The 19467-nt window shown below is 49.9% G+C and overlaps 1 protein-coding gene across 1 annotated transcript; it reads right to left on the bottom strand.

Annotated features, from left to right (window-relative positions):
* Nucleotides 1-11506: 11506 nt before the first annotated feature.
* LOC123411973 (cytochrome P450 94A1-like) lies at nucleotides 11507-13411 on the bottom strand. Its single transcript, XM_045104937.1, has one exon. It carries the CDS (start codon nucleotides 13280-13282, stop codon nucleotides 11714-11716), a length of 1569 nt encoding a protein of 522 aa, XP_044960872.1. The 5' UTR covers nucleotides 13283-13411; the 3' UTR covers nucleotides 11507-11713.
* Between the last annotated feature and the right edge of the window lie 6056 nt (nucleotides 13412-19467).

Raw genomic sequence — 19467 nt, 5'->3', positions numbered from 1 at the left:
ACATGTGTGAAAGAATAGATCACAATGTGTCCCTAGCAAGCCTCTAGTTAGCTAGCTCGTTAGTCAATAGATGATCATGGTTTCCTGATCATGGACATTGGATGTCGTTGATAACGGGATCACATCATTGGGAGAATGATGTGGTGGACAAGACCCAATACTAAGCCTAGCACTAGATCGTATTGTTCGTATGCTAATGCTTTTCTAATGTCAAGTATCTTTTCCTTCGACCGTGAGATTGTGCAACTCCCGGATACCGTAGGAGTGCTTTGGGTGTATCAAACGTCACAACGTAATTGGGTGACTATAAAGGTGCACTACGGGTACCTCCGAAAGTGTCTGTTGGGTTGGCACGAATCGAGATCGGGATTTGTCACTCCATGTGACGGAGAGGTATCTCTGGGCCCACTCGGTAGAACATCATCATGAGCTCAATGTGACTAAGGAGTTAGTCACACGATGACGTGCTACGGAACGAGTAAAGAGACTTACCGGTAACGAGATTGAACAAGGTATAGGTATACCGACGATCGAATCTCGGGCAAGTTCTATACCGACAGACAAAGGGAATCGTATACGGGATTGATTGAATCCTTGACATCGTGGTTCATCCGATGAGATCATCGTGGAGCTAGTGGGAGCCACCATGGGTATCCAGACCCCGCTGATGGTTATTGGCCAGAGAGGTATCTCGGTCATGTCTGCCTGTCTCCCGAACCCGTAGGGTCTACACACTTAAGGTTCGATGACGCTAGGGTTAGAGGGAATTGTTGTACCAGGTTACCGAAAGTTGTTCGGAGTCCCGGATGAGATCCCGGACGTCACGAGGAGCTCCGGAATGGTCCGGAGGTAAAGATTGATATATAGGACGGATGGTTTCGGACTCCGGAAGTGTTTCGGGCATCACCGGTAACGTACCGGGACCAACGGGACCACCGGAGGTGGTCCCGGGGGACCATCGAAGGGGGGCTGCGACCCCAAGAGGTAAGATGGGCTAAGTGGGGGTGGGAACCAGCCCCTAGTTGGGCTGGTGTGCCTCCCCACTCAGCCCATGGCGCAGGGGAAAGGAAAAGAGGGGGGGGGGACCCTAATTTAGGTGGGCCTTAGGCCCACCAGAGGGGTGCGCCACCCCTCCCCCTTGCCCTGGCCGCCACCCCTTCCCCATCTGAGGGCTGCCGCACCCCTTAGGGGTGGGAACCCTAAGGGCTGCACCCCCTCCCTCTTCCCCTATATATAGATGAGGTTCGGGGCTGTTTGAGACACGGTTTAATCTCTCTCTCTCGGTGCAGCCCTGTTCCTCTCCCTCCTCCTCTCTGCCGGCGCTTGGCGAAGCCCTGCCGGGAGACCTCGTCTCTCCACCAACACCACGCCGTCGTGTTGCTGGTCTTCTTCCCCAACCTCTCCCTCTTCCTTGCTGGATCAAGGTGCGGGAGACGTCACCGGGCTGCACGTGTGTTGAACGCGGAGGTGCCGTTGTTCGGCACTAGATCGGAATCACCGCGAGTACGACTCCATCAACCGCGTTCTAGCAAACGCTTCCGCTTAGCGATCTTCAAATGTATGAAGATGCTCTTACCCCTCTCTCGTTGCTGGTCTCTCCATAGGAAGGTCTGAACATGCGTAGGAAATTTTTTGAATTTATGCTACGTTACCCAACAGTGGCATCCGAGCCAGGTTTTCTATGCGTAGATTCTATGCACGAGTAGAACACAAAAGTTGTGGGCGATGGTTTGTCAATTTGCTTGCCGTTACTAGTCTTATTCTTTTCCGGCGGTATTGTGGGATGAAGCGGCCCGGACCGACCTTACACGTACGCTTACGTGAGACTGGTTCCACCGACAAACATGCACATCGTGCATAAAGGTGGCTAGCGGGTGTCTGTCTCTCCTACTCTAGTCGGATTGGATTTGATGAAAAGGGTCCTTATGAAGGGTAAATAGCTTTGGCATATCATTGTTGTGGCTATCACGTAGGTAAGAAGGCGTTCTTGCTAGAAACCCAAATCAGCCACGTAAAACTTGCAACAACAATTAGAGGACGTCTAACTTGTTTTTGCAGGGTTTGACATGTGATGTGATATGGCCAAAGTTGTGATGTTGCATGTATGATGTATGAGATGATCATGTTATTGTAATAGGTTTCACGACTTGCATGTCGATGAGTATGACAACCGGCAGGAGCCATAGGAGTTGTCTTAATTTATTGTATGAGATGCAACGCCATGTGCTTGCTACTTTTACTTCATCGCTAACGGTTAGCAATAGTAGTAGTGATAGTAGTAGTTGGCGTGACGACTTCACGGAGACACGATGATGGAGATCATGATGATGGAGATCATGGTGTCACGCCGGTGACGATGATGATCATGCGATGCCTGAAGATGGAGATCGAATGAGCAAAGATGATAATGGCCATATCATGTCACTATATGATTGCATTGTGATGTTTATCATGTTTTACATCTTATTGCTTAAAACGACGGTAGCATAATAAGATGATCCCTCCTAAAATTTCGAGAACGTATTCCCCTAAGTGTGCACCGTTGCGAAGGTTCGTTGTCTCGAAGCACCACGTGATGATCGGGTGTGATAGATTCTAACGTTCGCATACAACGGGTGTAAGCCAGATTTACACACGCGAAACACTTAGGTTGACTCGACGAGCTTAGCATGTACAGACATGACCTCGAATACAAGAGACCGAAAGGTCGAACATGAGTCGTATGGTTGAATACGATCAGCATGAAGTTGCTCACCATGGTGACTAGTCCGTCTCACGTGATGATCGGACACGGGTTAGTCAACATGGATCATGTATCACTTAGATGACTAGAGGGATGTCGATTTAAGTGGGAGTTCATACTTAATTTGATTAAATGAACTTAATTGTCATGAACTTAGTCTAAAAGTTGTCTTTATTAATATTGTAGATGTCCAACGTCAACCTCAACTTCAACGCATTCCTAGAGAAAAACAAGCTGAAAGATGATGGTAGCAACTATGCGGACTGGGTTCGCAACTTGAAGCTCATCCTTGAAGCAGCTAAAAAGGCTTATGTCCTTAATGCGCCGCTAGGTGACCCTCCCGCTCCCGCATCAGCCCAGGACATTCTAAACGTCTGGCAAGCGCGGAGTGATGACTACTCTCTGGTCAGGTGTGGCATGTTATACAGTTTAGAAACGGGGCTCCAAAGACGTTTTGAGCAACACGGGGCATATGAGATGTTCCAAGAGATGAAGCTAGTTTTTCAAGCTCATGCCCGTGTCGAGAGATATGAAGTCTCCGACAAGTTCTTCAGCTGTAAGATGGAGGAGAACAGTTCTGTCAGTGAGCACATACTCAAAATGTCTGGGTTACACGGTCGTCTGACTTCACTTGGAGTCGAACTTCCGGATGATGCTATCATTGACAGAATCCTCCAGTCTCTCCCACCAAGCTACAAAGGCTTTGTGCTTAACTACAACATGCAAGGGATGGAGAAAACCATTCCCGAGTTGTACTCGATGCTCAAGTCTGCAGAAGTAGAAATCAAGAAGGAGCATCAAGTGTTGATGGTCAACAAGACCACTAGTTTCAAGAAAGGCAGGGGTAAGAAGAACTTCAAGAAAGACGGCAAAGTTGTTGCCGCGCCCGGTAAGCCAGATGCCGGGAAGAAGAAAAAGAACGGACCCAAGCCTGAGACTGAGTGCTTCTACTGCAAGGGAAAAGGTCACTGGAAGCGGAACTGCCCCAAATACTTAGCGGACAAGAAGGCCGGCAATGTTAAAGGTATATGTGATATACATGTTATTGATGTGTACCTTACCAGAGCTCGTAGTAGCTCCTGGGTATTTGATACCGGTGCTGTTGCTCACATTTGCAACTCAAAGCAGGAACTGCGGAATAAGCGGAGACTAGCAAAGGACGAGGTGACGATGCGCGTCGGGAATGGTTCAAAGGTCGATGTGATCGCCGTCGGCACGCTACCTCTACATCTACCATCGGATTAGTTTTAAACCTTAATAATTGTTATTTAGTACCAGCTTTAAGCATGAACATTGTATCAGGGTCTTGCTTAATGCAAGACAGCTACTCATTTAAGTCAGAGAATAATGGTTGTTCTATTTATATGAGTGATATGTTTTATGGTCATGCTCCGCTGGTGAATGGTTTATTCTTGATGAATCTCGATCGTGATGTTACACATATTCATAGTGTGAGTACCAAAAGATGCAAAGTTGATAATGATAGTCCCACATACTTGTGGCACTGCCGCCTTGGTCATATCGGCGTTAAGCGCATGAAGAAGCTCCATACTGATGGACTGCTAGAGTCTCTTGACTTTGAATCATTTGACACATGCGAACCGTGCCTCATGGGCAAGATGACTAAGACTCCATTCTCAGGAATAATGGAGAGAGCCTCCGACTTATTGGAAATAATACATACTGATGTGTGTGGTCCAATGAACGTTGAAGCTCGCGGTGGTTATCGTTATGTTCTCACTCTCACCGATGATTTGAGTAGGTATGGGTATATCTACTTGATGAAGCACAAATCTGAGACGTTTGAAAAGTTCAAGGAATTTCAGAGTGAGGTTGAGAATCAACGTGACAGAAAAATAAAATGTCTACGATCTGATCGTGGAGGAGAATATTTGAGTCACGAGTTTGGCACACACCTAAGAAGTGTGGAATCGTTTCACAACTAACGCCGCCTGGCACACCGCAGCGCAACGGAGTGTCTGAACGTCGTAATCGCACCTTATTAGATATGGTACGATCTATGATGTCTCTCACCGACTTACCGCTATCATTTTGGGGATACGCATTAGAAACTGCAGCATTCACTTTAAATAGGGCACCGTCTAAATCCGTTGAGACGACACCGTATGAACTATGGTTTGGCAAGAAACCTAAGTTGTCGTTTCTTAAAGTTTGGGGCTGCGATGCTTATGTGAAGAAACTTCAACCAGAAAAGCTCGAACCCAAAGCGGAGAAATGCGTATTCATAGGATACCCTAAGGAAACTATTGGGTATACCTTCTATCTTAGATCCGAAGGTAAAACCTTTGTTGCCAAGAACGGATCCTTTCTAGAGAAAGAGTTTCTCTCGAAAGAAGTAAGTGGGAGGAAGGTAAAACTTGATGAGGTAATTACACCCCCTCTCGAACAGGAAAGTAGCGCAGCGCAAGAAGTTGTTCCTGTGGTGCCTACACCGACTGAAGAGGAAGTTAATGATGATGATCATGAAGCTTCGGGTCAAGTTACTACTGAACCACGAAGGTCCACAAGGGTACGCTCCGCACCAGAGTGGTACGGCAACCCTGTGATGGAAATCATGTTGTTAGACAATGGTGAACCTTCGAACTATGAAGAAGCGATGGCGGGCCCGGATTCCAACAAATGGCTTGAGGCCATGAAATCCGAGATAGGATCCATGTATGAGAACAAAGTATGGACTTTGGTGGACTTGCCCGATGACCGGAGAGCCATAGAAAATAAATGGATCTTCAAGAAGAAGACTGATGCAAATGGTAATGTAACCGTTTACAAAGCTCGACTTGTCGCAAAGGGTTTTCGACAAATTCAAGGAGTTGACTACGAAGAGACTTTCTCTCCCGTAGCGAAGCTGAAATCAGTCTGAATCATGTTAGCAATTGCCGCCTTTTATGATTATGAAATCTGGCAAATGGACGTCAAAACAGCTTTCCTTAACGGGAATCTTAAGGAAGAGTTGTATATGATGCAACCAGAAGGTTTTGTCGATCCTAAAGGTGCTAACAAAGTATGCAAGCTCCAGCGCTCCATCTATGGGCTGGTGCAAGCATCTCGGAGTTGGAACATTCGCTTTAATGAGGTGATTAAAGCGTTTGGGTTCATACAGGTTTACGGAGAAGCCTGTCTGTACAAGAAAGTGAGTGGGAGCTCTGTAGCTTTCCTCGTACTATATGTGGATGACATATTATTGATGGGGAATGATATAGAGATGTTGGAGAGCATAAAGGCCTATTTGAACAAGAGTTTGAATTTATGCTACGTTACCCAACATGTACACCTCCTCACGAAGGTCACCATTAAGAAAGGCATTCTTAACATCAAGCTGAGATACTGACCAGTTGCGTGCAGAGGACACGACAAGAAGTGTACGAATAGTGATCATATGGGCCACATGAGAAAAATTCTCGTCGTAATCACGACCATGCTCCTGCTGAAATCCACGAGCCAAAAGACGAGCTTTCTAACGCTCAAGAGAACCATCAGAGAGAGTCTTAACCTTGTAGAGCCACGTACAAGTGATGGGACGGACACCGGGAGGAAGAGAAATAAGATCCCATGTACCAGTGCGTTCAAGAGCAGCAATCTCCTCTGCCATCGCAAATTGCCATTCAGGATGAACAAAAGCCTCACGATAAGAAGTTGGCTCAAGAACAATAGCACCAGCGGTGGAAAATTCAAGGCGATCAACATGCGGACGAGGACAAGGACGCAAGCCATAGGTAGGCTGAGACGAGGAGGACGACACATCCGCAGAGGCATCCACATTATGTGAACGACGAGTGAAATACTCAGGAAAAGATGGAAGAATACAATGAGGAATCGCCAAGGTAGAATCGGGGGGTGGAGACGAAAAAGTCACCGGAGATGAAGCTGAAGAATCTAGTGACACGCTAGGTGAGGAAACCGTGGGAGATGGTGGCGTCAAATCGACAAGAGATGGAGAGGCAGGGGTAGCAGAACGAATAGACAAAGGCTCGATGGGGGTGATAGGTGTGTGAGGAAAAGTGAGGAAAGAGATATCCTCCACTGAAAAATCAAGGAAGATGGGCATGGGTAGAAGTGCCGAGACTCATAAAAAGTCGGATCCCGAGAAATACGCATCCGACGACCGGTAGGATCCCAACAACGATAGCCCTTATGCTCATCACTATAGCCCAAGAAGACACACTCAACAGACTGAGCGGTCAGTTTGGTGCGTTCGCGAGGGGCAAGAAGAACATAGCAAACACAGCCAAACAAACAAAGTGTCGAATAATCGGGAGAACGATCAAAAAGACGCTCGAAAGGAAGCCACCTTGCAAAGAAGTGGACGACTGAAGATTGATGAGATAGGTGGAAGTGGAGACAGCCTCAGCCCAAAAGTGAGGTGGAAGAGAGGCAACGATCATCATCTCACGAGCCGTCTCAAGAAGGTGACGATGCTTCCGCTCAGCCACGTCATTCTGAGCATGAGCACCAGGACAAGAAAACTAAGCAAGGGTACCCTACTTAGCAACAAATCCATGCAGCATCTTGGAGATATACTCTCCAGCAGAGTTAGCACGAAACACTCGAATAGGTGAAGAGAACTGAGTGTGAACCATGGCAGCAAAAGACTTATAGATAGATAAGACCTCCCTACGAGAAGACATGAAATATATCCATGTCTGTCGAGAGAAATCATCTATAAAGATAATATAGTTGTGATGGCATCCCTTCGAAGCAAAGGGAGCTGGACCCTAGGCATCAGAGTGAACAAGGTAAAAAGGACACTGAGACATAGTCTCGCTATGAGGATAAGGTAACTGAACCTGTTTACCAAGCCGACAACCCTGACAGTCTAAAGACACACCGCCAGAGACGGATCCAGGAAGACCACGCCGAACTAAGGATGAGAGACGAGAGCCACATAAGTGACCAAGGGGATGATGCCACTGCTGAAAAGAGCTGGTAGACAAGGCAACAGAGGTGGAGAGACTAGCTGCGGTGGCAGCGGATGGAAGGTGAAGCCAGTCAAGCTCCCAGAGACCCTGAGAGTCACGACGTTGGGGGCCAGCACCAAGAAGAGCATGAGTGTGACGGTCCAGAACTGAACATGAGTCAAAGTCAAGATGACCCTGTAACCAGAGTCCCTGACCACCAGAAATGAGCTGCATGGTTTGCCGAGGAACGTGAGCAAAATCGGGAACATGAAAAGATGCAGTGCTAAGAGTGCCTCAGCCAGTAACCGGGAGAGAAGTACCATCAGCAGTAAGAACATGAACAGGAGAATCGAGAGGTCGAGTAGATGACAGGGTTGATGAATCATGAGTCATATATGAAAATATGCTCAAGTATCAAGAATCCATGGCGATGTACCTGCTTGTGTAGAAGGTGGTCTCACAATGCCAGAAGAGTTTGTAGCTGAACCAACAGACCCTGTCGATAAAGAACCATAAGATGGAGCTATTAGGCATCAAAATCGCCCAATCTCCTGCTCAGTCAGGGGCACAACTGAAGATGTTGATGTAGACGCACCCGACAATAGAGGTTGGGAGGCAATCAGCAGGGCTCGAAGTCGCGCAATCTCGTCCTTGGTGAAGTACAGAGCTGAAGTAGTGGCACGAGGAGAGAAGCGACCACCACCACCTGTGGAAGCCTCTAAAGATGTCGGTGTAGCATGACCAGTATCGTCGACAAAGGCCGATGGAGAAAACGAGGTCTTGTGCAGACAAACAGCAAGCGCCAAGGGAAGACGCGTGAACGAAGCGCAGTCCATGGAGTCATAGGCACCAGGAGAACCGGTGAAAGTCGCAAGAGGTGTCGGTGTAGAGCGACAATCACCATATGAGGAGCTCATAGGAGGAGCAGTAGAAGAGCTACCAGCACAGCCCTCAGGAGTCACCGGGAAGAAAGGGACTAAAACGTTGCGAGCTGGTGTAGACATCTTTTTTTACCAAAAAAACTCAGTCAACGAAAAGCACACCAGACCAAGCCCGCATCTGGCAGAAACACCTGCTCGTGCGGGCAGGGCTGGAGGCTCCTCGATCTGGAGGCTGATCGAACGCACATACGTACGCATGTGGAAAGGATCGACCAGTGGTTGGAGACTTGGAATAGCAAAACAATTGGACCCGTTGACCTGGGCGTTCCTGCCTGTGAGACGAAGCCCGAGAGCAGCGCGATCTGATCCAAAGGTGACTAATAGCAGCGACCGGCGACAGGAGGAAGCGACGGCGACTCTATCCAGAGGCGTGCATGACGTGATCCAAGGATGGCGGGCTCGATTGGAAGCAGACAGGTGTTGCAGTCGACTCGATCTAGAGTCCTTGAAGCTGGCGGATCGCGTGTCCTTGGATCTGAATCGATTCGTGGACGGGAGGCCGTGGATGAGCGGAAGAAGCAACAGCAGGCGATGCGACGTCCGGAAGAACGCAGCGCCACAGTTCTGCGGAGCAGGGTTGACCTGCGGTGGAGAAGGCACCGGAGAGCAGCACCGTCCAGAGAAGAAAGACGGCGGTTGCGTGGATGGAAGATTGGATCGAGAGCATGAGTTGCACGTGCGAAAAAACCCTGAGGCTCTAATACCATGTTAGGAAATATGCAACTTGTATATTTCAGGAGGCCATATGCTAGTATATATACATGTACATGTGTGTAATATGCAGAAAACCCCTTATACAATAGGGTAAATACGAATGGTTACATGGCTATATATATAGCACTCTAACAGTTGCATCGTCCACGATGCAAGCAGAGTTTATAGCACGTTTTGAAGCCACCGGGCAGGTGATGTGGCTAAAGAAATTTATAACCGACTTGAAAGTGATAGATTATATTCAAAAACCACTAAAGATGTACTGTGACAACCAGCCCGCAGTATTTTATGCTCACAACAACAAGTCGAGTAATGCTACCAAGACAATAGATATAAAGTATTATGTTGTGAAAGATAAAATCCAGGATGACACTATAAGTCTCGAGTATATAAGGACAAAGGATATGCTTGCGGATCCGCTAACGAAAAGCTTACCACCCAATGTGTTCAAGGAACACTTAGCCGACATGGGTTTAAGGGAAAGCCTATGATTCTTGAAACATAATTTGTTTCTGAACAAAACGTATGTTGTAGCTGTATGATTCTATCGGCAATTAAGCTGTGACAACGAGACATGCTCTATGTACTAATATGTGATGGAACAAATAAACTAGAAAATATAAAGTAAAAGTAAAAGTTGAGATCAAGGGGAAGAATGTTAGGTTGATCTCTCCCGCGTGGGCCCAACGGTCCACCGGACCCCTGATCCACGCGCCCTGATCGGGGGCGCCCAACCCGTTATGGTTGGGGGGGCCTGTGACCCGCGTTGTATTAATAGAGGTGGGTGCTGGGGCATGGACTACGAGATTCGCCGCTGCCACACACCCCACCGACAAACCCTTCCGATCTAGGGCTAGCACGACGCTCACGGGAAGCACCACCACCACGACATCATTCTCAGCCATCATCACCGACGCCCCACTACCATGGCCTTTGGGGCGAGCTCTTCGAGCCAAGGAGAAGGTAACTCCCATCCCTACTTCCGGATTCTACTAGCCCAAGCGATCTAGTGAATCTAACAAAATTTGCACTGGAACTTCTAAAATTACAGTGCATTTGCACAGAACTTACAATCATATTGTGTGATTACTATAGTGACATTATGACCGGGACTTATAGAAAGTATGAAAACAATGATTAAGTGGATTTACATAGAACTTACACTGCCATTTGAGAAAAATTATAGTGATAATTACACTATCATCATAGTCTACTCAGAGTCTACTTGTAGTGTGCTGACATGATATCTTATAAGAGTTACAATCTAGATACACACAACTTAAGTCAAAGCAGTGAAACTTATAAAAGTATAGTGTATTTACTGATAAAGTTACACTGTAAACACCCATAAATTACAGTCATAGATCCCCACGAATCACACTCCAAATCCCCTAGAAATGCATTGTTAGTATCAGGTATTTACATTTGTAAAACATGATGAACTTACACTGTAAGTACCCATGAATTTCAGTGTAAATCCCATGGAAAAATACATCATACATTAATCCAGGGAATTACATTGTAAAAACTGATGAATTTACACTGTAAATACCAAAAAAGTACAATGTGAATCACCAGAGAATACAGTGTAAATACCAAAGAAGTGCAGTGTAAATCATGAGAAAGTATAGTATAAATACCAAAGAAGTACCGTTACTGGAGTCCAAAAATACATACTAGATATATAACAAATTAAGTTAGAAGTATGCAAAAAGCATATGGTATCCGGGACGCTAATGGGCTAGCCCAAAAAAAACGCGCCCGACAAAGAAACTTACGCGTGAAAAGCAGAGTCCTCGGCGCGAATCTTAACGCCAGATCGTACGGGTAGAAAATTGAATGACAGCGAATTAAAAACACTCGACTATAAAATAGCAAAATCGTAAATTTAAGATATATTTCCTCCATTCCTAAATATAAGTTTTTTAAAGATTTCACTTATAGATTACATACAGACATATATAACATATTTTAAAACGTTGATTCATTCATTTTGTTTGGGTGACAGGTGTGGTTTTGGCTGTTTTGACTGCATCATTTGGTGTAACTGGTTATTCTTTGCCTTGGGATCAAATTGGCTATTGGGCAGTCCAAATTGTGACAGGTGTACCTGACGCCATTCCGGTAATAGGATCGCCTTTAGTGGAGTTATTACGCGGAAGTGCTAGTGTGGGCCAATCCACTTTGACTCGTTTTTATAGTTTACATACCTTTGTATGTAGATCTCTAATAAAATATTTTAAAAAACTTAACAAATACGAAGAGTCAAAATGTACACGTCGGGTCGCATATTACTGCTGTAGATATTCTAAGGTGCATATACTAGTCGCATTTAGTGTGCGCCCGGAGGACGACGTTTAGTCCACATCTTGTCCACGTGACGACGTCACCAACGAAGACTAGTAGCATCGATCACTCTTAGTCTCGTATACAAGCTGCACCTGAAGTCCGCCTTTAATCTTCATCGTTCCGGTCATCTCGTACGCCGGCGGGGACTCCATGCTGGCCGTCGGCGCCACCACGTTCAACCTGAACCTCCGGAGAACGGCTGCCGCGACCGTCTTCATCTGCCCGTAGGCCATCTCCTTCCCGAGGCACGCACGTGGCCCCGCGTGGAACACCGGGTACCGCGCCGCGTCCACTGCCGCGAACTCGCCGCCGTCACCGAGCCATCGCTCCGGTGCGAACTCCAGGAAGTTGTCGCCCCACAGCTTCTCCATCCGCCCCATCGCGTACGCCGAGTAGTTGGCGAACCAGCCGGCGCGCACCGCCGTGCCGTCCGGGAGGACGTCGTCGGCGACGGCTACCCGCCCGTTGAAGGGAACCGGCGGATAAAGGCGCATCGCCTCGGTGATCGCGGCGTGTAGGTAGTGCATGCCTTTCACGTTGCCGTCCGGCGACCGCGACACCTCGTCGTGGACGCGCTGCTCGCACCGCGGGTTGGCGGCGATGAGCCAGAAGAACCACGTCAGGGCCGAGGTCGTCGTGTCCTTCCCGGCCAGAACGAAGCTGACGACCACGTCCCGCAGGAACCGGCGCTTGGCCTCTGGCGTGGGGAACATGGCGGCGAGCTCGCCCCCTCCGTCCTCCTCTTCCATGGCCGCCATGAACCGGGAGAGCAGGTCCGGGTCGCCCTCGCCGCGGTTATTTCTCTGGCTCGCCTCCTTGGCTTCGATGACCGACATGGCGTGGTCGTCTATGACGCCAACGGCTTCCCGGAGCCGGCGGGACTTGCCGATGTTCAGAAGCTTCGTGAGCTTCCGCACCGGTGTGGATGGTGCCAACGTCCTCATGAAGGAGATCTCGACGGCCGTGTCGAACGCCGCGAAGAGCGCCTGGTGCCGGGGGTCATCCCACTCGAGGAGCGTGGAGCTCTCGACGCCGAAGGCGACGTGGCAGATGTTGTCGAACGCGAACCGGCGCAGCGCCTCCTGCAGGTCGACGGCCTCGCCGGACCCCGCGGCGGCGTCGAGGAACGGCAGGAAGCGGCGGCCAAGGTGAATGACCAGGACGTCGTCGGTAAAACCCCGTAGCGAGCGGGAGGAGAAAGCGTACGACGCCAGCTTGCGCTGGAGGCTCCAGAGGCGGCCGTCGGCGCCGAAGAGGCCGTCGCCGATGAGCTCGTACTGCGCAGCGCGGAAGTGCGCGCCACGGTTGTAGTTGGCGAAGTTGGTGCGCAGCAGGTTGTCGACGCCGGCCGGATCAGCGGTGGTAACGGCGTGGCTGGCGCCCAGGGCCCCCCACGCCTCGATGGTGCTGGACGGCGACATGCGCAACATGTCGGTGTACCAGTCGAAAAACCTCCCGCGGTTGCGGATGAACTCCACGGTGTTGCCCAGGACGGGGTTGGGGTGAGGACAGTAGGCCATTCTTGGATTCGTCGACGGAGAAACTCGGCGGCGCTGGACATAAAGTATGACCACGGCGAAGAGGAAGAGGAGCACGTACGCGAGGTGCGCGATCTCCATGGTTGGAGTGGTTGCTACCTGATCCTGAAACTTGCGGTTTGGGAATCCGGTCGCTACTTGCGTGCTGCGCCAAGAGCGAAGTACATATGTACTACTTCCTCTCTTCCAAAATGAAGTACATCTTTTTTTAAAGATTTTTACTATAAACTAATACAAAGTAAAATGAATGAATCTATATTCAAAATATGATTATATTTTTTTTTTCTGGGGACTGCTACGCATCTACCGGTGGATATTTATTATGATTAAATATCCACCACCTCGACAGCCGTTCGATCTCGCGCGTGTAGCCGTCCGATTCGCTGCGTCTGATCCGCTCTGGACGCAATTCCTGAAACGATGCTCGAGTTGCAGAAACTTTCGCTTTGTTGCAAAAAATAAACTTTGGATCCGTTAATTCCTGAAACAACGGTCGAGTTTCACAAACAATTTGCTTGTTGCAGATTTTGTTTTCTTCGTCTTTCTGTAACATAGGTATTTTTACGAAAGAATTTTTTACAACAAATGTCGTGTTGCATGAAACTTTTTGCAACAAAGGTCGAGTTGCAGAACGCGGCGGCGGGGGCAGGTCGAACTCCCCGCCGGCGAGCGCGGCGGCGACGAGCTCCTTGATCTGGGCGAGCGCCTTCTGCTCGGGGTCGGCGAGGTCGGCGACAAGGTTGCTCTCCTCCTTGAAGGACGCGGTGGTGCCCTCGATGACCGCCCCGGCCTCCGCCTCCGCCTTCTCCATCTTCTTCTCCTCCTCGTCCTCCGCTGCCGCCTCGTCAGCCTTCCCGTCCACCACCTCCACGGCCTTCTCCTCCACCACCTTGCTCCAAGGCCGAGGGAGCCGGGGCTGGCCATGGTTGTTGCGACGGGAGCTCGCCGGCGTCCACGCCCCACACCTCCTCGTTCGCCGCGCGAGGTGGGGATCCGGCGATCCGGCGAGGTGGGGATCTGGTGAGGGGCGGGCCGGCGGTGGAGGGCGGCGAAGCAGGGGCGGCGGTAGGCCGGTGACGGCGTGCGTGCGGAGCCGCGGTAGGCTGACAACGGACTGGGCAGTTTCTGAAACAACTGCCCAGTTTCAGGAAAACGTTGGGCGCGGGATGGAAAAAAATCAACGGACGAGGAGGCGGCGGATGGATCGCACAGATCCACCGGTGGAAGGTAAGACTTTCCCCTTCTATATAGTATGTAACTTAATTAAGAAGTATATTTAAAGGGAAAAGCTTTTCATCATGAGCGAATACGGCATCTGCATCGGCCGCCTCGTGCAACCGACACGTGCCCCATGTAGCTGTCCCATCTCACATCTTTATCCTTATCTCCAAAAGTCTCATAATCACTAATCTTCGTCTTCATCTTTTTCCATCCCACGAGCCATTGCTGCAGCTACAAGTGAGAGGCTATGCCACAAACTAGTTCGAATGTGGCGGAGTAACTACAGCTTGCGGCCGTCAACTAGTTCCACCATGGCCGCCAGCCATCTATGAAGCTCAATGCCACGCCGTTCTACGGCAGACAGGAGCTGGGCGCCCCGCGACTTCCCCGGAGCTGAGAACATATGAGGTTGGCATAGCCCCACTAAGCTCCTTCCCCTCTACTCCCTCTCCTCCGTCTCCCTCTCCTCTAACCTCGTAGCCATCTATCCCTCTTTAGTTCTGTAACGCGGTCATTGTTACTGCAAACGCTTCCGTTGTTTCAGGAGTTGGAGAAATTGTTTTTGCAATCCGTTCGTCGTTTTAGAAATTATTTATGCAACACGGTCGCTGTTGCAGAAAGGCGAAGGAAAAAAAACTCTGCAACAAAGGGATTGTTTCTGAAACTCGACCTTTGTTTCAGGAATTAATGGGTTCAAAGTTTATTTTCTGCAACAAAGCGATTGTTTCTGCAACTCGATCGTCGTTTCACGAATCACTAGGTGTCGGCCAAAGCCTCGCGCGCGGATCAAATGGTTGTGCGTGTAGATTGGACGACCGTCGAGGTGGCGGATGTTTACTAAACATCCGTCGGTGAACGTGTAGCAGCCCCATATTTAAATGTAGGGAGTAGAAAAAAGGTACGTACGTGAATAAAAAAAATCCACACATCCACATGGGTGGATAGAAAAATATCCACGTACTTTCTTGTTCGGCATAAGAGCATCTCCAGCCGTTCGGCATTCCATGGGCCTGAAATAGCGCCGTCTGGGGACGCAACGGCGAGAAAATCGACGTCAGGGGCTCGGGTTCCAAGCCGGCCCCTATGGTCGCCTCTAGCCGCCGATTCCAGTCCACTTTGGACGCAAATTGACCCATTTTCGAAGCAAAATTCGACCAATTTTGGCCCATATTCAGCGTCTTTGGGCACAAATTCTAAATATGCCTATTTTTAACACATAGTTGATCACATAACTCAATACAAATCAAAAGGGTTCATCAAATAAAAACTCATAATTCATCACACATCGAGTTAGGCGTTGCCCTTGAGCCAGCATAGGTGCTCCACCAAATCATGCTGCAGTTCTTGATGTACATGTGGGTCTCGAATCTCCTGAGGCATGTTGAGGAAGACAGTTCAGGTTGCCGATAGCTCGTGTTCAACTTGGGCAAGAGGAACCTGCATGTAATATGGTCCATTGTCAAACACTAGCTCTTCCAGCTCGCTCTCAATAATCATGTTGTGCAAGATGACCCAGCAAGTCATGACTTCTCACATTTGATCTTTCGGTCAGTTCTAAGCGGGGTACCGGACAACAGCAAATCGAGATTGGAGCACACCAAATGCCCGCTCGACATCCTTCCTGCAAGCCTCTTGACACTTGGCAATGTAGAAGTTCTTGCCTCCTCGCACAGGTTTTTAGATAGTCTTCATGAATGTGAACCATCTCGGATAGCTGACATGTGCTAGGTAGTATCCCTTGTTATAGTGGCGCCCATTGACCTCGAAGTTCACCGAAGGAGCATGACCTCCAACAAGCTTGACAAAGACATTCGAGCACTGCAGTATGTTGATGTCATTATGAGTTCCTGGCATACCAAAGAAGGAGTGTCAAATCCAGAGGTCATGTGTGGCCACTGCCTCAAGTACCACACTCAACCGCCTATGGCGCCTTTGTAAATCCCCTACCAAGCAAATGGACACTTTTTCCATTTCCATTGCATGCAGACGATACTTCCAAGCATCCTACTAAATCCTCTTGCTGCATTCTGTGTTAAGATCCGAGCAATGTCTTCAGCATTGGGTGATCACAAGTATTGAGGTCCAAACACTGCTACCACTACCCTGCAGAACTTATACAAACACTCAATGATGGTGGACTCGACCATGCATCCATAGTCTTCTAGTATATCACCGGGAGCTCCGTATGTAAGCATCCTCATAGCTTTCGTGCACTTATGGAGTGAGGTGAATTCAAGTGTGCCAGTGCCATCCTTCTTACACTTGAAGTAGTTGTCGAAATCCCTGATGAAATTCATAATCCCGAGGAAGAGCTTCCGGCTCATCCGATAACGGTGTCGAAATACTTTCTTGTCGTGCAGTGGAGCGTCAGCCAAGTAGTCGGCGTAGAGCAAGCAATAGCCTTTCAGTCGATGCCTCTGCTTTGGCTTCAGCCGGCCCGGTGTCATGCCACCTTGCGCGCGGCTTTGCGTTGCTCGCGAACAGGTCGGCTAGAGCGGCGATGACCATGAGGTGCTCTTCGTCCTGGGCGCCGACATCGTCTTCCTCCTCCAACAGCGTCGTGAATGCCTCCTCCTCATCGGAGTCCATCGCCGAGACAAATCGCCAAACAGCTGGCGGGCGTGGTAGGCGCGCAGCCGTCCGTATCCCCGCTTGCATGGTCGGAGCGTCGGAAAAGCATGCCCAGAAGCAGGGGAGCGATGCCGCGACAAACCCTCTCTTTCTCGATGGGGAGATGGCCTTTCTAGCGGCGGTAGGCAGGTGGACAGCGTCGGGATCAGCACGACGGCGAATGATGTAGCGCCGGAGGGTGCTAATCTGGAGGTGCAAAAAACGATTTTCGCTTGAGAGTGATGGCCCACGCGACGTTTTCCCTTTCACCGGAGCCCCCAACACCCCCCTCCTCGAGTGCTTTGGGTTCGGCCCGGGATCATCGGACTAAAAATGGGCCGAACCAACACAAATCGATGTTCTCGAACGCGACTAGGGTATTTTCTGACGCCGGCGAAAAAAATAGCGTTGGGGGCGCGGCTGGACATGCTCTAAGCCTAGTAGACGTACAACTTCCTTTGAATTTGTCCTCGTGTGCTGGTTGTGTTCGCGTGAGATGGCCACCCCATTTTCTACGCTCGTTCTGTGTCCATATGCATTGCCGCCAGCCCTATCTTATTGGTCTGTGTGATCTGTAAGTCACAGCCATATAACGACGTATTAATCTCCTGATGAAGCAATTCTCGTGAGTCAAATAAGCGACGTATATGAATGCAAAAAAAGACATACATTTCTCTTTCCTATTTATATTTATTAGTGTTGGAAACGATTGTTTGGCAAGGTTTCATGATATATTGATCGGTGCATAGCACACGTATATTTGGAGTACAAAGTGGGCCTCAACCTCAACTATACAAAGACTAGGAGGTGGGCCGGGTCATACAATATACATGCACAAATCATACATTCAACCCCCTCCCTCCCCGCGCGCAGTCGAAGCGTCGCCGGAGACGCAAAGACTGGACCTAAACTCCTCAAAGACAGAAGTAGGCAGTCCTTTTGTCATGACATCGGCGAACTGTTGCGCTGTCGAAACGTGAAGAACCCGGATGCGCCCAAGAGCCACCTCCTCGCGAACAAAGTGTATGTCGAGCTCAATATGGTTTGTTCGACGATGGTGAACCGGGTTAGCGGAGAGGTACACAGCAGAGACGGTGTCGCAGTAGACCAGCGTCGCCTTGTGAACATCACAAAGCAACTCCTGAAGCAGCTGACGAAGCCAAGAGCATTCAGCAACGGCGTTAGCCACTGCCCGATACTCTGCCTTGGCACTCGAGCGGGAGACGGTGGGCTGTCGCTTTGAAGACCAAGAGATCAGAGACGGCCCAAGGTAGACACAGTACCCCGAAGTGGAGCGCCGTGTGTCCGGGCATCCAGCCCAGTCCGCATCAGAGTAGGCGACGAGGTCGGTGGAGGCGGAGCCTGTCAGCGTCAATCCCATGGACTGGGTGCCGCGTATGTAACGAAGGATACACTGCACCAGTGTCTAGTGAGAATCACACGGAGCATGCATGTGAAGACAAACCTGCTGAACATCATCTTCAAATCAGGGCGCGTCAGGGTCAGGTACTGAAAGGCACCCACAATGGAGCGATAGAAGGCCGCATCGGATGTGAGAGAACCCTCCATAGCGGAAACCTTGGCCTTGGTGTCGACGGGCGTGGGAGGAGTCTTGCAGTTAAGCATGCTTGCTCGATCGAGAAGCTCATGGGCATAACGCTGCTGGTGCAGGGAAAACCCATCGGACCGTCGAACCACCTCAATGCCAAGGAAGTAGTGCACGGGCCCCAAGTCCTTCAGGGCAAACTCAGCGTGAAGCCGAGCAGTGAGCCGCTGGAGGAGCACGACAGTGGATGCCGTCAGGATGATGTCGTCGACGTACAGGAGCAAGTAGGTTGTGTCAACTCCGTGATGATACACGAAGGGGGACGCATCGGAGCGAGTCGATGTAAATCCGAGCGTCTGCCGGAATGCAGCGATGCGCTGGTACCAGGCCCGAGGCGCCTGCTTCAACCCGTAGAGGGAACTGGATAGCAGGCACACATGGTCTGGATGCGTGGCATCGACGAAGCCAGTGGGCTGCTCACAGAACACCTTCTCAGCGAGATGACCGTGCTAGAAGGCGTTAGAAACGTCCAACTGATGCACAGGCCAGGCTCGGGAGACGGCAAGCTGAAGCACGGTGCGAATCGTGCTCGGTTTCACAACCGGGGCAAAGGTGTCGGTGAAGTCCACGCCCGCACGCTGCCGAAAACCTCGAACCACCCAACGAGCTTTATAGCGCTCGAGAGTGCCATCCGGACGAGTCTTGTGCCGAAAGACCCACTTGTCGGTGATGATGTTAGCACGAGGCGGCCGAGGTACAAGCTGCCAGGTGCGATTTTGCTGGAGGGCGTCAAAATCGTCCTGCATCGCAGCGAGCCAATGAGGATCCCGAAGGGTGGCTCGAGCTGACGACGGGACATGGGACGACGTGGCGGCGGAAGCGGCGAGAA

This window comes from Hordeum vulgare, chromosome 1H, assembly GCF_904849725.1.
Source record: "Hordeum vulgare subsp. vulgare chromosome 1H, MorexV3_pseudomolecules_assembly, whole genome shotgun sequence".
Taxonomy (NCBI): Eukaryota; Viridiplantae; Streptophyta; class Magnoliopsida; order Poales; family Poaceae; genus Hordeum; species Hordeum vulgare.
This window is presented reverse-complemented; position numbering and strand designations above follow the sequence as displayed.